Raw genomic sequence first — 19,636 nt, 5'->3', positions numbered from 1 at the left:
GCGCCACCAACCCTCAAGGTCCCGGTTGGACTCTAAGCAGCTATCAACCACCGCCGCCGAGTCCTTAGTCGGCTCCCCGCCCGCGCGCCCCCGACCCGGCGCACGCGGCCCCGCCCCGCGGGACTCAGAGGAGCAGGCGCGCGCGCACTTACCTCCCACGCCCCCTACCGCCGACTGGAGTCCGCCCGCCTGCACGTGACGTTCCCAGTGAGTGGAGTGTGCGCTTGCGTGGGCACACCCCATTCCGTCCGCCCCAGGCCGCCCCGCCCAAACTTTTTTCCTCACCGTACGGCAGAGCTGGGAGCTCTGCCTTAGATTCTCCCTCTACTGGGGAGTAATGTCGCAAGGCTGGGGTAGAAAACTCAGGGTTTGCGACCATAGCTCTCGCTTTCCGGCCAATACTGAGGTTCCTGAAGGCTGGTGGAGGTGGTGGGGCACCAGGCAGGTAAGAAATCGCCCGCCTGCAGACTTCGGTTTGTAGGTCGGTGTATTCCGGCAGGGAACCGTTTCGCTGCCCACTCAGAGTTAGGGTATTCATGCCCCCTGCCCAATTCTGACGCCAGGTTCTCAGCGCGGCCCTTCTTAGTCCCCGCCCCTTTTCACACCACGCCCCTTCTCCCCTCCCCACTCTCGATCTGCGTTTCTTAGTCCTCCTTTCCATTCATTCTTCCGACTTTTCACTCAGCTTCCTGAAATGCTGTGTAATGGGGAAGACGATGAGAGAATCCGCAGTGGTAGTAAAGTAAAATTATAATAGGGGGAAAAAGCATAGGATATTCATAGAAGGGAGGCCATCAGTTGTGTAAAAGGACACGAAGAAACCCTTTCCAGGGCGACCTTTAAGCCACTCTTAACGTGTTAGAATGATAGTGAGCAGTACCTGATCAAAGAAATAGGAGAGAAAAGGAGAAAAAGTGACAGGCACAAAAGCTTATGATAGTACTGGTCCGGAACAGTAAAAAGAGGAATAGCTGGTGGAAACTATACTGGTGCAGCCTTCACTTTAAGGAAGCATTATTGTAAAGGGTAAAAAGGATGAGGGCTGAGAATATGGGCTGCAAGTATATTTTCTTTAAAGATAGGAGACTTACTGTACCCTGAAAGCAAGAAGTGGAGACTTAATGGGTTGAGGATGTCTAATCTATAGGATCAAGAGAACCAATGGAACTCAGCCTTGTAACGTATTAGAATCATCTGGGAAGCTTTAAAAAATAAAATCAGGCCTTGGCCAAGTAACTCAGTGGATTAGAGCGTTGTCCAACCATTTGCCAGGGTTGTGAATTCGATCCCAGGAAGCAACCAATGAATGCATCACTAAGTGGAACAGCAAAGTGGTGTTTTGCTGTCTCTCTCTTAAATCAATTTTTAAAAATAAAAAATAAAACCAATGTTGTTGCTCCACCCAAAACCAATTAAACATACATACATCTGGCCATACATCAGTGTTCTCTTCTGAGGTAACTGATGCCGAGGGTTGAGAACCACTAAGCTAGAGAAAAGAAAAGGTTGGGAAGTAGGGAAGGACAGAAAGGTATGGAATTGGCTCTGTGACATGAGAGTGGGACTCATTTGATAAGAGCGAGTTGAGGATGGAATAAGAAGCTTCAACAGTGATGAAAGTGTAGAATAACTGCTCTAGGAAAGGGAAGAAGCAGTCCTTCCTGCCTTTCCCTTCCGCACAGTTCCATCACTTAATTTTAATCAGGTCCCCTCGGTTACAGCCCTTCTATTCCTCTCCCTTTTCCTTCCATTCAGGATTTATTAGCTGGGGATCCAGCCTTAGAGCTCAAGAACATCCTCATTTTTATCCCTAACAAAGTCAGAGCTGAGCCAGTTTATGAAATGCAAAGACTAACTTGGCTGCCCTGGAGACAACTACACACAGTGCCTTGCCAGTTATACATTTCACCAATCATTTTAGTTAGGAATGAGATATAAAGATAGTGAAGGCCCTGGGCAGTATGGTTCAGTTGGTTGGAGCGTATTCCTGTAAACCAAAAAGTCACAGGTTAGATCCCTGGTCAGGGCACATACCTAGGTTACAAGTTCAGTTCCCCATCAGAGTGTATATGGGGAGTCCACTAACTGATGTTCCTCTCTCACATCAATGTTTTTCTCCCTCTCTCTTTCCCTTCTACTAAAATCAGTAAACATATTTTTTTGTATTTTTAAAAGATATTTAAGATAAAGCCCCACTAGGCTTTTATAGTAATAGGGAAAACAAACCTTTAGAAGAAGAATTCACTTGACTGACAGAGAAAGGATGTAAAGGCAAAGCCCAAGCCAGTGCAGGGCTACAATCTTCTAACTAGGGTTAATCCAAAAACCTGTCTTTCAGCCTCCAGATAAGAGAGTCACTGTCACTTGGTATGACTAGAGCATAATATGGAGAAAAGGGGTGGGGCAGAGATAAAGATGATAAAATGTAGCCTTGAATCCCAAGCTAAAATATTTATATTCTGTAATCAATTAATAGGTATAAATAACTAAGATAAAAAGAAAATGGCCTCTTTCATGCTATGTACTCTTTGATAGCCTGGCCTGTGACCCCTATCTCTGAATGTTTTTAAATGCATATAATAAAATACATGGAAATGAATGAAACCAATTTTTTCAAATTTTTAAAAATATTAAAACAAGCATGTGATGTAGTTATGCATGTTTCTTCTTTGTGCAATAAATACCATCTGGCAGCAGGTTTAATTGTGTAATTCCAAAATAAGGATGAGTATAAATTTTATTTCAGGGTACCTGCAATAACTTTAATATGATGCGAAAATATCCTATTTCTATTGTTGACAGAAGATGAATTGCTGATATTATTCTGAATTATTGCCTATATTTATTGAAGAAAATGCCAAATTGCAGCTAGCGATTATTGAAAATAAAAATAAAATTTTATTTCCCAATCTAAGACCGTGGACCCCTTAAATTCTAGCCACATCCTGGCCCATGGATCCTAGATTTAGTAAAAGCTCACTCTAATGATTTTAAACAAGAGCATAATAGATCAAATTGGTGTTTCAGAGAGGTACTAGAGTATTGTTCTCTCTGTTAGAGCTCAAGTTGGCAACTGACTATTTTCTTCTCCAATACTTTAAGGGGCCACAGTTGCCTAATAAGTTAGGCATGCTGGAAGACTGAGCTTGTAGCTATCTATGTATTGAAAGGAGCACTGCTAGGAAGTAAATTGGGAAAAATATGTTGGGGCTATTTTTGTGGAAATCATTGAATGCCAAGTTATACTCTTACTTGCTTTGGCAGATAATGGATAGGTGTGAAAATTTTGGGAGTAGAATAATGTAATTAGAATTCTGTGTGAAAAGTTAATCTAGCAGTAATGTATATACAGCTTAAATCATCAAAAGAGAAGATAGGAATAAAGAGACTATACCACTAAGTAAATAATTGTTTCTTTTGAGACTAAGTTTTATTATAAAGTGATCTCAAAGAGTCTGCTAAATTACTTTATTTCCTTTGTGTGACTGGCTAGTCTAAAGAAACATGGATTGAAATGGATAGCATACTGTTCAACAGGAATGTATACCAGTATGAAGGTCAGTTAACATTTTACATGGTCAAGAAGCTGTTCTGTTCTTTTGTGTTATAAAATGATGTTGGCACTTCCGATAAGCAATGGCTTTACTACATATATCAGTTTCCAGATATTCCTAAAGCTTCCTGGATTAAATTTAATCTACGCCTGCAGATCCTCCATTTCTAACTTGTTAAGGTCAAGACTTCTTTCCTTGACAATCCCTTAAACCTCCTAGATGAATACAATGTGTTAGAAAACAAAAAGAAATTCCTCAAGGCCCAGATAACCTATCTCTTTGGAAACTCATGAATATCAGACTATATATATAAAACTTACTGCCCAAATCCCAGCTAGTCCCCAAATTGTGCACTTTTTAAAACATATTAATCAACAAATTCAATTTGGGGTCCAAGTATTACTAAACCATATGAGTAATGTAAAGTTACTTAACTTTCTGAACCAGATTCTCTAAGAGACTACTTTCTTTGGCATGACCGGCCTATATTATTAACTTTCTACCCATCTAACTTCTAGAGATCATATGAGTAGTGTTATGGTTCAATATAGACTAAAAATCAGGTTTATGCAGAGGGTGCGGTTCATCTATCCGACCCCTTTGGGGTAGAAGAGGAAGAATGGGTCTATCTTAAAACAGAGATAATGCTTGAAATTTATGAGGGTTATTACAGGAAATCTGTAGAAGTTTCTTTCTCTTGCTTCCAATTAAGTGGCTATCCCTTCACACATTCATCTGCTATGAAAGCACAGAACACAGTCCTGATACTAAAAATTGTCCTGGTTATAATTATTATCTTTGAACATCTATAAGTTGAAAAACCTTAGGCCTTCCTTCCCTAAGAGCCAGCTATAAATACTCTCTCAGGTTAGTGTGTTAGGCTAAATTCCATCAAAACAATAGCTTGGGGATTTCTGACCTTATTTGGCTCTAATTTTCTCACTACTGATTATTGCAGCAACTTGACACTTTTAACAGCTAGAAAAAGTAGTTGCTGGAAATGTTTAGCGTGACTTAATGTATAGCATAATTCAGACTTGATCAGATAACTCACAAGTATTCATGTTAATTAACATTTAAAGACAAATTGCAAGATAGAAAATTCTATGTATCATAATTGGGTCCCTGTTTTCCTATCAGCACACTACAATAAACAAATTCATTATTTCTTTAATTCATTCATTAAATATTTATTGAGCCCCACTATGTTCCAAGCACATTTTTTAAGTCCTTTGTAATAATTTACCTCTTAACTATCTGTGAAAAGTAATTTACCAGGCTTTGAAATCTTCAAGACAAAAAAGATTAAAAGGGTCATGGCTTTTTCATATTCTTTCAGTCTGTGTTTGCCTTTAGCTAATATGTGCTGAATACAGTGATCGTCTGTGAAATCTGGCACTTTATAACTTCAGCTCACCCACAACTTGTCAGCTTTTACTCATTACTATATATACTAAAATACAATTCTGGTCACTTTATTAAATATTATCTTAGACCTGTCATTAAATTGAATGGCCTCCACACATACTGTCTTTACAACCCTGTTCATTTCAATTTTGCAATTGTGTAAAATTATTTCTCAGAAAATGTTAAGCAAAACAAGTTCAGTTTAAGAAAAGGCTGGTGTTAACACCAAGTTTCTAGTAAGCAAAAAGAGGAAATGTGACACAATTATAGATAGAACCCTTGAAATAGCATTGGTAGACTGAGAATAAAGTTGTCTTTATGGTCAATGACACCTTAGCCATTGATAGCTATGCCTAGTAACAGAGCAATAAATGAAGTCTTGGGACTAGAAGAAATCCCAAAAGTTCACCCAGTCTGTCTCCTGAGGCCCAGGCAGGACAAAATGAAATCTAGGGCAATAGAGTTATCAGGCGTCATCATCATACCAAGTGGCTTTTCTACTTTGAGAGCTGAATTCTTCTGTTTCTAAAAGGTTAATGATAAAGGAATACTGTCCAAATTTACAAATAGCTCACAAAATTTAAAAATCTATATAACAATTTCATGTTTTTAGTTTTTCAAAATGTATTTCAATTGTTTTTTTTCTAGAAAAATTCATTTATTAAAACTTCTCCAGTTTGTCAAGCACTGAAAAGATGCGTACTATCTAATCTCTGCTTTCTCTTGAAGGATTTATAATATACATCTTGGTAATTTTCACATGCCTCTTTATACAAATCATTGAATGACTTAGGCTACATTAAAAGGAAATTTTTTAATTGGAGGAAATTGAAACAACAGTCTTGAACTTCCTGAAAATGTTTCTACTTATGCTGCCATGAAAAGCACATTTGCTCTGCATTGTAAGTGATGCTTTTTGTGAAATTGTAGATAAAATCATACTTAAAAGTAGGACATAATTGAATTTTAGTAAATATCAAATTATTTTTAGACCTCTGTGTTGAAGATTTATAGAAGAGAGACTAGAACAGAAGTGAGACCAATGAACTGAAGGAACAGACATTTTAGGTCAGTGGAAGACAACTTTCTGTCCAATTTTCCCAACACCATTTATCATATAGACTGTGTTTACCCCATTGTATATTCTTGCCTGCTTTGTCAAATATTAATTGATCATGTAGACATGAGTTTCTTTCTGGGCTCACTATTCAGTTCCATTGAGCTATATGTCAGTGTTTATACCAACACCATGCTATTTTAATTACTATAGCCTTGTAGCATAGTTTGATATCAGGTAGCATGATACCTCCAACTTTATTTTTTTCTTTTTTCGTAAGATTTCTAGAGCTATTCCAGGTCTTTTGTGAGTCCATATAAATTTTTGGATTATTCTAGTTCTGTGAAATATGCCATTGGTGTTTTGACAGGAATTGCATTGAATCTATAAATTGATTTGGATAGTTTGGACATTTTGGTAATGTTAGTTCTTTCTATCTATGGGCATGGTATATGCTTCCATTTATTTGTATCTTCTTCAATTTCATTCTTCAGCGTTGTAAAATTTTCTAGTACAAGAATAAAATCTTATCATTTGTCACAGCATAGACCTAGAAGGTATTGTGCTAAGTAAAATAAGTCAGTCAGAGAAAGGCAAATACTATACGATTTTACTTATATGTCGAATCTGAAGAACAAAATAAATGAAAAACAAAATTGAAACACAGTGAACTGATATTCATCAGTGGGAGGAGGGGGCTGGGGGACTGGGTGAAAGGTAAAGGGATTAAGAAATACAAATTGATAGTTACAAAATAGTCATAGGGATACAAAGTACAGCATAGGAAATATAGTTAATAACATTGCAATAACTATGTGTAGTACCAGGTGGATAATTGAAATACTGGGAGGAACACTGTGTAAAGTATATGATTGTCTAACCACTATGCCATACACCTGAAACTAATAAAAAATTATACTGAAGGTAAACTGTAAAAAAAAAAGAGTGGAAGGTGGTATATATATTTTTTCTAATGAGAAGTAACTATTATATATGTGCTCATTATTAAAAGAAAGGGGGGGAGCAGACATTATCAAAACACAGAAGGAAAAAGTTAAGTTTAAATAATCCTTTTAAAGAAAACTCTAAACTTTTGATAGCTATCATTATTGATTATTTTATGTATATTTTTCTTGTACAAATTTTTATATAACTTTTTTATAACATTATGAACATTTTCTATGTCAGTAAAATTATATCTACAACATTACTTTTTTTAATCCTCACCCAAGGATATATTTATTGATTCCAAGTAAGAGGGAGAAACATCAGTGGGAAAGAAATATCAATCAGTTGCCTCCCAGTTAGTTGCCTCTCATAAGCACCCCAACTGGGGACCAAACCCGCAGCCTGGGTGTGTGCCCCTCCTGGGAATGGAACAAATGCCCTTTCAGTTTACAAGACGATGCTTCAAACAACTGAGTCACACTGGCCAGGGCTACAACATTATTTTTAATGACTAAAAAATATTCCATTGTACGGAGACCCTATTTTTCAAATTTACCAGTCCTCTTACGAATTTCCAGATCACTTCCAGTTGTTCTGTTATAAATATTGTAGTGAACATTTTTGTTAAATTTTTGCACACATCTTTAACATTTCTTTGAAGATAAATTTCTTTTTTTAAATATTTTTTATTTTACTGATTATTCCTTTACATTTGTTCTATTCCCCTCCCCCCTTTCCCCTCCATCCTGCACACCCCTCCCCCACCATTCCTCCCTTTAGTTCATGAACATGTGTCTCAAGTTCTTTGGATTCTATATTCCCCTACTATTCTTACCCTCCCCCTATCTATTTTCTATCTACCATCTATGCTACTTATTTTCTGTACCTTCTCCCCCCTTCTCCTTCTCCCACTCCCCTGTTGCTAACCCTCCATGTGATCTTCATTTCTATGGTTCTGCTCCTGATCTAGCTGTCCTCTTAATTTGCTTTTGTTTTAGGTGTGGTTGTTAATCACTGTGAGTTTGCTGTCCTTTCACTGTTCATCTTTTTTATCCTCTTTTTCTTAGGTAAGTCCCTTTAACATTTCATATAATAAAGGCTTGGTGATGATGAACTCCTTGAATTTGGTCTTATCTAAGAAGCACTTTATCTGTCCTTCCATTCTAAATGAAAGCTTTGCTGGATAGAGCAATCTTAGATGTAGGTCTTTGGATTTCATGACTTGGAATACTTCTTTCCAGCCCTTTCTTGCCTGTAAGCTCTGTTTTGAGAAATCAGCTGATAATCTGATGGGAACTCCTTTGTAGGTGACTGTCCCCTTAGCTCTTGCTGCTTCTAGGATTCTCTCCTTCATTTTAATCTTGGCTAATGTAATGATGATGTGCCTTGGTGTGTTCCTTCTTGTGTCCAACTTCTTTGGGACTCTCTGAGCTTCTTGGATTTCCTGGAAGTCTATTTCCTTTGCCAGATTGGGAAAGTTCTCTTTTATTATTTGTTCAAATAAGGTTTCCACTCATAACTGTTCCTCTTCCCCTTCTGGTACCCCTGTAATTCAGATGTTGGAGCGTTTAAAGATGTCCTGGAGGTTCCTAAGCCTCTCCTCATTTTTTTGAATTCTTGTTTCTTCATCCTTTTCTGTTTGGTCCTTTTTTTCTTCCTTCTGGTCCACTCCTTTGATTTGAGTCCCAGTTTCCTTTCCATTACTATTGGTTTCCTGTGCATTTCCCTTCATTTCAATTAGTTTAGCCTTCATATGTTCCTCTAATTTGTGACTAAAATCAACCAGTTCTGTGAGCATCCTGATCACCAATGTTTTGAACTGTGCATCTGAAAGTTTGACTATTTCCTCATCGCTTAGATTTATGGGCTCTGGGGCTCCAAGTTGTTCTCGAGCCGTGTTTTGATCTGTTATGTATGAGGAGAGGCGCTTTAGGTATTCACCAGGGCAGGGCTACCCAGGTCGCTAGTTTGTGACGCTGTATGTGGGTGCGGGGTCAGAGAGGGAGCAATGGCGGTCCTCTCCGTTAGCCCAGTCCACCTCACCGCTCGCCCCCCACCTGCTGATCCGAGCGCAAATGTGGGAGCCTGCTGCCCTGCGCCAGCCACCGGGGCCTGTGCAATCTGTCTCAACGCTCGCCTCTTCACTGGTTTATCTGCGTGCAAATGCGCAACCGAGTGCAGACAGCCAGCCGAGCCTCTTCCCTGGGTTCCACCCGTAGCTAGCCCACGCCTGGAATCCGTGCCCTCGGCTGCCTGTGCACTGCTCGGGAGATCTTTTTTGCTCAACCTGCTCTGCCGCTGGCTTCGCCCCTCTCACCAGTTTAGCTGAGCAGTTCGCTGTTTTTGGACTCTGTATTCGATTTTCTGTGTGGTTTGGTTGCTTTGTTGTTGTTAAAACTTTGTTGTTTTTAGATTTGGTTGTACGAGGACGCAAAGTGTTCCCACCTATGCCTCCATCTTGGTGAAAGTCCCTAAGATAAATTTCTGAAAATGTAATACCTACACGTACATATTTCCTAAGAATTAAAAATATAATGGCAAATTACTCTTCCAACAGCTCCCATTTGTTTACACTCCTTTCAACAATGAGAACGCCTGTTTTCCCACAGTCTGTCAGTAATGCTGGTTATTATCAGTTCTCCTTATCTTTACTAATTTGATAGTAGAAAAATGAAATCTTACTTTAACTTGTATTTCTTTGATTCCTGGTTATGTGTTTAGTGTCTTTCCATCTGTCTTTTGGTCAGTTGTACAAGTGTATTAAGCTTCATTTTCTCTTAATAATACTGCTTCATTTTTTACATTTAAATTTTACTATATGTAAAACATAGTAATTTGATAAAAGGTATGAGATAGAGACCTAACTTCTTTTATTTTTAAATCAAATGATTAACAAGTTATTCCACTGCCATCAAATGACTCAGCAAGTGCATCTCAAACTTCACCACACAGACAGTGAGGTGCTGATGGATACTCTATAAAACAACAAAAGCAAAAAGTGTTTCACAGTCAAATGAGTTTGGGGGAAAAAAATAGACCATAAAAAGTTAAATTTCTTTATTGCAGAACTTCTTCCAGCCTTTAATATGCTTGTTGTATGCATTAAGAATCTCCAACAAGGAGTTTTAAGATACAGCATTTCCCTAACTTAGTTAACCATGTAATCTTTTTTTTCTTTCAAGTCATAACTATGAAATCCTATGGGACTGTGCTATTCAGAATAGTAGGCACTAGCCACATATGGCTATTTAACTTTAAGTTTAAATTAATTCAAATTAAATTAAATATTCAGTTCCTCAGTCAAACTAGCCACATTCCACATGCTCAATAGTCTCATGTGGCTAGTGGCTACTGTTTGGACATTGCAGTTGAAAAACATGTCGATTATTGCAGAAAGCCCTGTTGGACAGTGCTGCTATGTAACATAGTATTCATTGAAAACATGGAATAATCCATAATTTCTCCATTGATTTCTAATGTCTCCATCATCATATTTAAAATTTCTAATAATGCATGGGTTTTTCTGCTCCAATATCACATGGTTAGTTGTGAGTCAAGCTTTAGCATCTTTATTTGAGAGCAGAAATGAATTCTTGCATGAATTAAGAAGATAGACTAAAAGGGATAGTAAAGGCCTTTACACTTTTGAGACTCTGTAAATACAAATATTTTCCTGTGGAATTTGATTTCTGTCACATCGATATCCATACTCCATTATTCATTAGTTTATTCTATAATTATGTATTGAGTGTCTGCCTGACCAGCTCTGTTTTAGATCCAGAGACTAGAATAGTAAACGAGTTTAGGCAGAAAAGATTCCTCAGCTCGCTTACTCTCGTGGAGTTTGCATTCTTTTTAGGGAGAGGGAGAAAATTAACCAAGAAACAAATAACTTTTTAAAAGATTTTATTTATTTATTTTTAGAGAGAGGGGAAAGGAGGGAGAAAAACATCAGTGTGCGAGATCTACATGGATCGATTGCCTCTCGCACATGCCCAACTGAGGACCTGGCCTGCAGCCCAGGCATGTGTCCTGACTGGGAATCAAACCAGCAGCCTTTTGGTTCACAGGCCGGCACTCAGGCCACTGAGCCACACCAGCCAGGGCAAAAGAAGTAAGTTTTAAAAACTATCAGATAGACATGAGTGCTATATAAGGAACTGAAATTAGAGTAATAAGAGAATGAGTGGTGGCATATTTTGGCTGGTCACAAGAGATCTCTGACTAAGTAGCATTTAAACTAAAATCTACCCAACAGAAAGAGCCAAAGCTGCACTCAAAGGTCGCAGCTTAAGTAGTATACCAGCTGTCAGGAGGTGTTGCTGGTGGAAATAGGCAGGGTTCTTCCATACAGTCACAAGAAAAGCATTTCAGGGTCCCACGTATAGCAGGATGAGGTAGTAGCAAGATTTATTGGAGCAAAAACAAAAGGACTGCCCCTAGGTGCCCAATATGTCACCACAACTAGGTGGCTTAGCTCTGTCTTCAGAAGTCCTAGGCCTGGTGAGCATAAGTGCCTATTAGCAGGGTCAGGATCCAGAACTGCGATGCCATCACCCTGGGCACCAGTAGTCCAGCATAGTCTCTGCTCCTGGCTGTGCTCTGGCCAGTTCTGCACTGCTGCACCCAGGCCCAAGCTTGGACTGGTGACCTTCGTGGCTGCTACAGAGCAAGAGACTGCACGAACAAATGAACGAATGTACAAACCCGTGCTACTGAAATGGGCCTTTGTTAACTTTATATCTTTTTAGGTTTGGGGAAAGACAGGCTTTCTTTCAAACTAACCAGTCTCCCAGTCCTTTGCAGTGTTGTGCTGGGTCCTCCCACTATCAAATCCTGTCTTTTTTCAGGTTTTCCAGGCTGGACTCTTGTCTCTTTATGTTGCTATTTCCGCTCCTACTGTGCACTCCTCAAAGTTTTGCCTCCATCATCTTGGTTTCTACTGCACATGTGCCCAGCAGAGGAATTTCCCCTTTATTGTTTATTCCCTCCCCACCCCACACCCAATAATCCTACTACTGGCCAGTAGTAGGATTACCAAAAGTAACCACATAGGTTGGTCTGAAATTAAAACTAGGTATCTTCCCTGACAAAGGTCTGTCTTTAGCTTATCTGAGCCTGTTGTCTTTTTGCATCTACAACAACACGCCTTTGGAAAGTCAGGGTAATTTACTTTTCTCAGACCCCTTGGGGCACAATCACTGCACTAGAGTAGAGACCACAAAATCCCTCGTTATTGTTATACTGTTACTGTTAACTGTCCTGTTCATACCAATATAAAAGAAGTATGTGTCTATCATTTACTTTTTATCCAATCCCAGAAGTCCCCCCCCACCCTGCTCTGCTTTCTCTGACCTCTCTAATCACCAGTGGATTTCCTGTAACCCTCTAAAGTCTTCTCCTTTGATTTTAATATATAAAATAAGATGCAAAATTGCCCTTCTCCAGAGCATTTTCTCAATCCCTTGAGATTTTGGTTCCTGGCAGTTGTTGTCATTTTGGCTCAAATAAACTCATAAACATTCTATTCTCTACAGGTTTGGACATTTCTTACATTGACACCTTATGAAATGCTTGTTAATTAATATCCTTGTGTATTTTTTTAAAGATTTTATTTATTTTAGAGAGATGGAAAGGGAAGGAGAAAGAGAGGGAGAGAAACAGCAATGTGTGGTTGCCTCTTGAGCACCCCCTGCTGGGGACCTGGCCCGAAACCCAGGTATGTGCCCTGACTGAGAATCAAACCAGCGACCCTTTGGTTTGTAGGCCTGCACTCAGTCCACTGATCTACACCAGGCAGGGCCTCATGTCTATTTTTGATCTTATAAATATTTAGTTATACATCTATAAACTAGACAATTATTATTTATACCCTCTATAATTAATATTTTTTTACATTTTCTTATCAAAAATTCAGATTGAAAGAGCCAACAGTAACACCTCTAGTTAAAGGTTAGTTATTCTACCTGGAAAATGTCTTTAAGATATTTTGATAAATAGCCCCAATGCTTTATTAGACCTTTAAAAATCTTAAAGTTGATTCAACATAGAAATTTACAACGGATTACATGTGAGTGCTCTATAATAGGGATTGGCACAGTTTTTCTTTAAGAGGCCAAACAGTAAATATTTTACATTTTGCAGGTTAAACAGTTTTTGTAGCTCAAAAGCAGCCATGGCCACTGTGTGGAAGAATGAACATGACTTTGTTTCAGTCAAGCTTCATTTACAAAACAGGCAGTGGGCTGGACTTGGTCTTGTGGGCTGTAGTTTATTGACCCTTGGACAAGAAAACTAGGATTTTTTTTTAAGATTTTTTAAAGAGGATAACAAACTTTGAAATTGGCAGATCAACTTGGAAACATATTAAAAATATAGGTGCCAAGATCCTACCCCAGGTATAGATCATATGTGCTCTCTAAAATTCCCATGTATGATTCTGATGTGTACCCCCAGCTGGAATCACTGTTTATCTGCTCCATACCCCAGGTGATGAACCAGAAACCCAGAAGTTTAATGACTTCTCCAGAGTCAAGCAACAGGTGAATTGAAGGTCTGAGCCAATATCAAGGTTTCTGACTGCCAACCTAGTGTTTTTTCTGCTGAACCAGCAGCTTCTTCCCATACATCAGCAGGAAATCACAGTGGCTCCTATGTAGTTGTAAATTTCCCCTTTAAGTTAGTTTTTACCATTTTTTACTTAATTCTCCTGTTTTTATAACAAATATTCAAGTAGTATGCATTTTAAGAATGTTAAGATTAATATGAAAAAAATAGTCTCTTTTGTTAAACTTTTGTTTAGGAAGTGTTCTACACTGTGGATTTAATATTAGCTTCACTTCGTGACAGAAGTAGGAAGGTATAAACTAAACCCGGGAATCACAGGCTGTGCACACTGACAACACATTAACATCCCTGCTTAACTCGGAGGTGGAGAGAACCATTTTCTCTGCAGTTTAGCATCCACTCTTTTTATGCCAGAGGTAAAACACAAGAACATGGAGTTGTGCCCTGGCCAGATCTATCCTTGATATGACAGCGGCTTTATGGAAACAAAAAATGCTTTATTTTCAAGAAGTTTATAAGATCTACTATTATTACCCCAAATATAGGGAACAAGGAAGGAAACTGACTTTTTGGAGAGCCTGCTACATACTAGATATTGTGCAGACTGTTTTCCCTTATTTTTAATTCACTTAACCCTGTGAGGCAGGTTTTATTACCTCATTTTACAGATGAGGAGAACAGGGCCCAGAAAGAAGATGAATAACTTGCCCAAGGTCATATAGACAGCAAGTGGCAAAGTTAGAGCCTGGATCCAAAGCTTCCCTGCCTCGAAACACAAAACTGTAATATATTTTGTAGGATTTTACAAATAGAACTCTGGGGAGGCCATTGTCTCCCCAGTTCACTCTCCCAATATTCCTTACCATCCACCAAAACCAAGTGCATCGGTCTTTTAATTCTGAAGGAGTTTGCTGTTAATCAACAGAGGGAAACAGACGAAAACAGAACAAAAATGGGCTGTTACAGACCGTATAAAAATCTTAAGCGGGCTTATTTCTCTTTTTTACTCTGTATTTTCTGATTCCCTTTTTAAAATGTTTCACTTCTCTGGCAAACATTTATTCTACCTCAGATATTTCAAGCACAGTGCTCACTCTATAGATAGGAAGTATCCCTGGGCTGGTTTTAAATGGTCAGTTCTTGGCTCTCTTGCTAGATCCCCTTCCATCTCCTTTTCCCTCCCTCATTAACAAAGAGCTCATCACCCTGGTCCAGTGGTTCGGTTGTTAGGGGCATCGGTCCTGTGCACCAGAAGGTGGCAGGTTAGACCCCTAGTTGGGGAGCCCCTGGGAGGCAACCAGTGCGTGTTTTTCACAGCAGTGTTTCTATTTCTGTCTCCCCCCTCTCTCCTCCCTTACCCTCTCCCTCTGAAAATCTGTGTTTTGAAAAAGGGGTCTGATGTGTTGACCTTCTTCAGGGGAGTGGGGGAGAGGGGAATGAGATCATCCTCCCAGTCACCACAAGTAGAACCCCTAGAATGATCATTTCTTAATTTTTTTCTCCTATCCAGTCTGCCCTACTCTGACTTATTGATTCTCTGTCTACAATATCTTTTATTCCTTGTTTCTTCATTCCTACTACCATTTTCCCTGGCTTAGGTCATGTCTTCCTATTTTTACTCTTAATAAAAATCTAACTGATCTCTACCTCCAATTTCTCTCCCAAACACTTAATCCTGTGTGCCGTAGCTGGATCGTTAATCTTCTAAAGCACTGGCCTAGTCATTCATGGCTCATCTTTTCCTCCAGTATAAATTCCAAACTCAGTGCTCACTTCGGCAGCACATATACTAAAATTGGAACAATACAGAGAAGATAAATTCCAAAGTCACCTGGGATTCAGTCTATCACCACTTAGCTTCTAATAATCTTCCTTTAACCCTCACCTTCACTTGTATTCACACTTTATTGCAGACAGACGGTACTACACCGTTACAGGCACTTCCCGTGCTTCTCTGTCTTAATACCAACCTTCCTGCATCTAACTCTGCCCACCTTCCAAGAGCCCACTTTTATGCCGCTTTCTCCTTGAAGTCTTTCCTGATCTGAGCTCTCCTTCCCTTTACCCTCTTTGCCAGGAATGAGCACTCCTTTGTACCTTTGGAGTTTCTTCTCTCATTGTGTGTCAGCCACCTTATACATCTTTGTATCTCCCGCAATACCTAATGTTAGGTATACAGGAGGTGTTTATAGACTAAAAGAGGTACATATATGTCAATTATGTATTCATAATAAGCTTAAACTCATAAAGGTAGGACCTATGACTATTTTATTCTCATTCTGATTTTCCAGCCCCTAGGCACAAAGGAAACATTCAATAACAGTGTATTAAATTTATTACACTTATCAGTTATTGTGATATGAATTTCCTGATGGCACAATAGATATCTGGAAATAATACATTTTTTTTATTTTACTTAACCTGTGTTTCTTCATTTTCCGTCGACAACCTATGTATTTGTAATTCATAGTCTCACTTTTCAGAAGAGGAAACTGAGGTTTAAAGAAATTAAATAGTTTATAATCACACAGAATTGTGTGAGTAACAGAACTGAGTCTAAAATTCAAGTCTTCACATGTGACGTTCAGAGTTCTTTTTCTTGACCAGTGGTGGTTTTCCAAAGGTTATTTTAGTTCTATTTGCTTTAGAATTGTTGGGGTTAAACTATCGCAGCCATACAATGTGGAATAGAATTAGGTCCTGTATTGAATCATTGCCTATGTGTTGGGTGTTTTCAAAATTAAACAGATAAAACACAATAATTTCTCGAAGAAAATCATGATTCTGACTCTGGATACTCCCTCCAAAATAAGGTGCCTATCTATTCAGGCATTCTTCTCCTTGTAGACTCCTATCCCTGGTTGGGCTGGCTGTTAAGATGTGGATCTGATTTCAGCTGGCAGCATTAGAGAGCAGGTCTAGGTGTTCGCTGGGCAGTACAACCTGGCACTGCCACTACACAGTGTCCATTAATGGCATAGGAGAGTGATTGCGAGAGCAAACCTTGCTTGGTACCCGTGCAGTCATTCCCTTTCCATGTTCATGTACTCTTAAGTCAGATCAGCGGCAAGCTGAGTACCTACTGTCCACATAGATTGCTCTTTTCTCATTTGCCATCATGCTAGTATTAAGGATCCTTAGAAAAAACAATCCTCTGAAACTATGTCATCTATTATAAGGATATTGGAGGACATTATTCATTATAATACACCATATCTTCGATGAAAATTTCTTGAGAGAAAACTGACCTAAAGCTTTTAGCTCTCCTGAGTCATTGCTTTGTTTTTACTTTACGGTCATTGTGAATATTTAACTTAATGCTCTCTGGTTCTCTGCCAGACACCTTAGAGCCAAATTCATGACCCACCCATCATAAATGGGCTCCGTGCCTCATTAACTTTGTTCCTGGCTCCAGGTTACGTCTCTGTTGAAACTATTCTTTCTTCTTAAGAAAATCGTAGTTCATGCCATCTCAAGTTATAGACAGATAGATAACTCATACATGACCTTGTATTGTTTCTGAAGTACTTCACATTGTGACATACTGTGTGCACATTAAACCCTCTGTGGTCCTTCTTAGTTCATTTACTTTTTATACTGTATGTTTAATTTTATATAGGTTTTTGCAGGGTTTTGATTACATGAAAATGGTTGTGCCACAGAATTTTATTGTTTTAATAGTGTAAGCAAGTGGTAAAATAACTGGCCTAATAGCCAGAATTGATTTAATTGATGTCATAATTTTAACTCAGTCTTTCTCAGCAGTATTATTTTCTAACAATATGTATTGCTGTGTAGTCTCAATCTGCTTGTGACAGTTTATTGCTTCATGATTTTGTTATGCTGCCAAGTCAGTAAACAGCAGTGTTATTCTCTGTTAGGCTCAAATATTGTTACCTTATCACCTACCAGACTTAATGTCTTTATTAGCACCTTACCTCAGGTGATCATGAGCATATTAATCTTATCATACAACTTGTATTGCACTTACTATAAGTCATGCTTTTGTTTGGACAAGATAACACAGGGTAGGCAAAAGTAGGTTTACGGTTTTTCATATGGAAATAATATAATACAATAATTTAACAAATAAACCTACTGTCAACAACTATAAACCTACTTTTGCCCACCCTTGTATGAATGCATATTTGTTTCTAAACTTCATTCGCTTTCATTGGTTTGGAGCGCTATCCAGATTGTCTGATCATCTTACTAATAAAACAATTAATGACATAAATATTATTTGTACAACATTTTGTGCTCTTTTAATATCTTCAAACAAAATTATTTGGCCTTTTCTACAAACACTCTGAAACATGCAAAGCAGATATATGCCCTTTTTACCGATAACAAAAACAAAGACAAATCACTTAAAAGACTTGCTCAAATGATACCAGCAAATCAGTGGTAGAAACAGGGCTAAACCCAGGTCTCCTGGTTCCTGTGCCACAGTGCCTATCAGCAACAAAAGAAGCTGTAACTTACATTATAAGAATTACATAATCATCATCTTACCCCTTCAGGTTAAAGATGGGAAATGGGCAAACCTTTACCACTCATGCACTTGGCTGGGCAAAATCAGGAATTAATTGCATTTCTGTTAGTCTCATGATTTTCTCTTCTTGAAATTACAGTTCCTTTTAACTACAACTCTAATCACTGTCGCTTTACATTATGGAATGAGGAGGCAGTATTTTATCTTATCTCTTGAAAATTAATGTTGAAATGGAAACTATTTCCCTTGGTAATTAGTAACATTTTTTTAAACTCTGAAAATTCATCATTAATATAAAAGTAATTTGCCATTGTTATCATGCATATTCATTTCAGGGCCAAATATATGGTTAATGCCACAAAGTTTGGTGAAACATTAGTTGTAATTTTAACCAATCTCTATACTTAAAAAGGAAATTAAAAATCCATGCTTACCGTTTCAGCATGGAAAATTTCCAAAGTTTTTATTCTACCTAATTGTTAACATAAAGCACTTATCCTAGTTTCCTGAAAGTTTACTCTTAGCCAGTCATTGTTGTCAAACAGTTTATAACTGTATTTAATCTTTACCAAAACCCTGTGAGGGTAGGTATTAACATATGATCCCCATTTGATAGCCAGGTATCATATTCAACAATAAATGTTGTCTTCTGCCTCTCTTTCAGCTTCTGGGATTTCTGAGCAGCCCCGGTCAATACAAGATGGACCCTGTAGTCTTGAGTTACATGGACAGTCTACTGCGGCAATCAGATGTCTCACTATTAGATCCTCCAAGCTGGCTCAATGACCGTATCATTGGGTTTGCCTTCGAGTACTTTGCCAACAGTCAGTTTCATGACTGCTCTGACAGAGTCTGCTTCATCAGTCCTGAAGTCACCCAGTTCATCAAGTGCACTAGCAACCCAGCAGAGATCGCCATGTTCCTTGAACCCCTGGGCCTCCCCCACAAGCAAGTTGTATTTTTAGCTATCAATGATAATTCCAACCAGGCTGCTGGGGGAACCCACTGGAGTTTGCTGGTTTATCTCCAAGATAAAAATAGCTTTTTTCATTATGATTCCCATAGCAGGAGCAACTCAGTCCATGCAAAGCAGGTAGCTGAGAAATTGGAGGCTTTCTTAGGCAGAAAAGGGAACAAACTGGCCTTTGTGGAAGAGAAAGCCCCTGCTCAACAAAACAGCTATGACTGTGGGATGTACGTGATATGTAACACTGAGGCCTTGTGTCAGAACTTTTTTAGACAACAGCCAGAATCACTATTGCAACTACTCACTCCTACATACATCACAAAGAAGAGGGGAGAATGGAAAGATCTCATTGCCAGACTTGCTAAAAATTAGCTATCATATATTTGTGATTTTTGAAGTCTCTTTCTGCCTGTCCCCATTTGTTGGATGGTCGACATCTCAGTGCCTGAGAGAAGATGCCTGGTAGAGGCAAGCTTAGGGTTCTTTCTTTTTCTGAAAGAATGTCTGTCCTTCTCTGCATTATCCTAATGGAAAGTTTCACTCTAACCCTAATTTAAGAACACTATGTTCTATGAAAATGTCTTGAAGGTAGACACCAAAACCTTAAAGCCAAGCTATTTTAACATTTATTAATTCCTTTT

The 19,636-nt window shown here is 38.6% G+C and overlaps 2 protein-coding genes across 3 annotated transcripts in view; one reads left to right on the top strand and one right to left on the bottom strand.

The window, feature by feature from the left end:
* Window positions 1-381, bottom strand: part of MYO9A (myosin IXA) — a 312,362-nt gene extending 311,981 nt beyond the window's left edge. Inside the window, exon 1 of the mRNA XM_053656781.1 lies at window positions 286-381. The gene's annotated coding sequence lies outside the window, so the exon portion shown is untranslated. The remainder of the gene's footprint in view (window positions 1-285) is intronic.
* SENP8 (SUMO peptidase family member, NEDD8 specific) lies at window positions 73-19,624 on the top strand. 2 transcript variants are annotated; one of them, XM_037137230.2, is made up of 3 exons: window positions 359-445; window positions 5,953-6,029; window positions 18,693-19,624. In XM_037137230.2, exon 3 carries the CDS (start codon window positions 18,729-18,731, stop codon window positions 19,365-19,367), a length of 639 nt encoding a protein of 212 aa, XP_036993125.1. In that variant the 5' UTR covers window positions 359-445; window positions 5,953-6,029; window positions 18,693-18,728; the 3' UTR covers window positions 19,368-19,624. The 2 variants fall into 2 exon arrangements, with proteins under 2 accessions (XP_036993124.1, XP_036993125.1); XM_037137229.2 differs by lacking the exon at window positions 5,953-6,029 and having other exon boundaries at window positions 73-445.
* Window positions 19,625-19,636: the final 12 nt, after the last annotated feature.

This window comes from Artibeus jamaicensis, unplaced genomic scaffold, assembly GCF_021234435.1.
Source record: "Artibeus jamaicensis isolate MK-2021 breed Jamaican fruit bat unplaced genomic scaffold, CSHL_Jam_final scaffold_286, whole genome shotgun sequence".
In the NCBI taxonomy this organism is placed as follows: Eukaryota; Metazoa; Chordata; class Mammalia; order Chiroptera; family Phyllostomidae; genus Artibeus; species Artibeus jamaicensis.
This window is presented reverse-complemented; position numbering and strand designations above follow the sequence as displayed.

Bases quoted from the DNA above. Each gene is read 5' to 3' on its own strand.
- SENP8 (XM_037137229.2), top strand. From the start codon at position 338: ATGTCGCAAGGCTGGGGTAGAAAACTCAGGGTTTGCGACCATAGCTCT. The intron at 446-18,692 runs GTAAGAAATCGC...CCTCTCTTTCAG, and splicing joins GGTGGTGGGGCACCAGGCAG to CTTCTGGGATTTCTGAGCAG.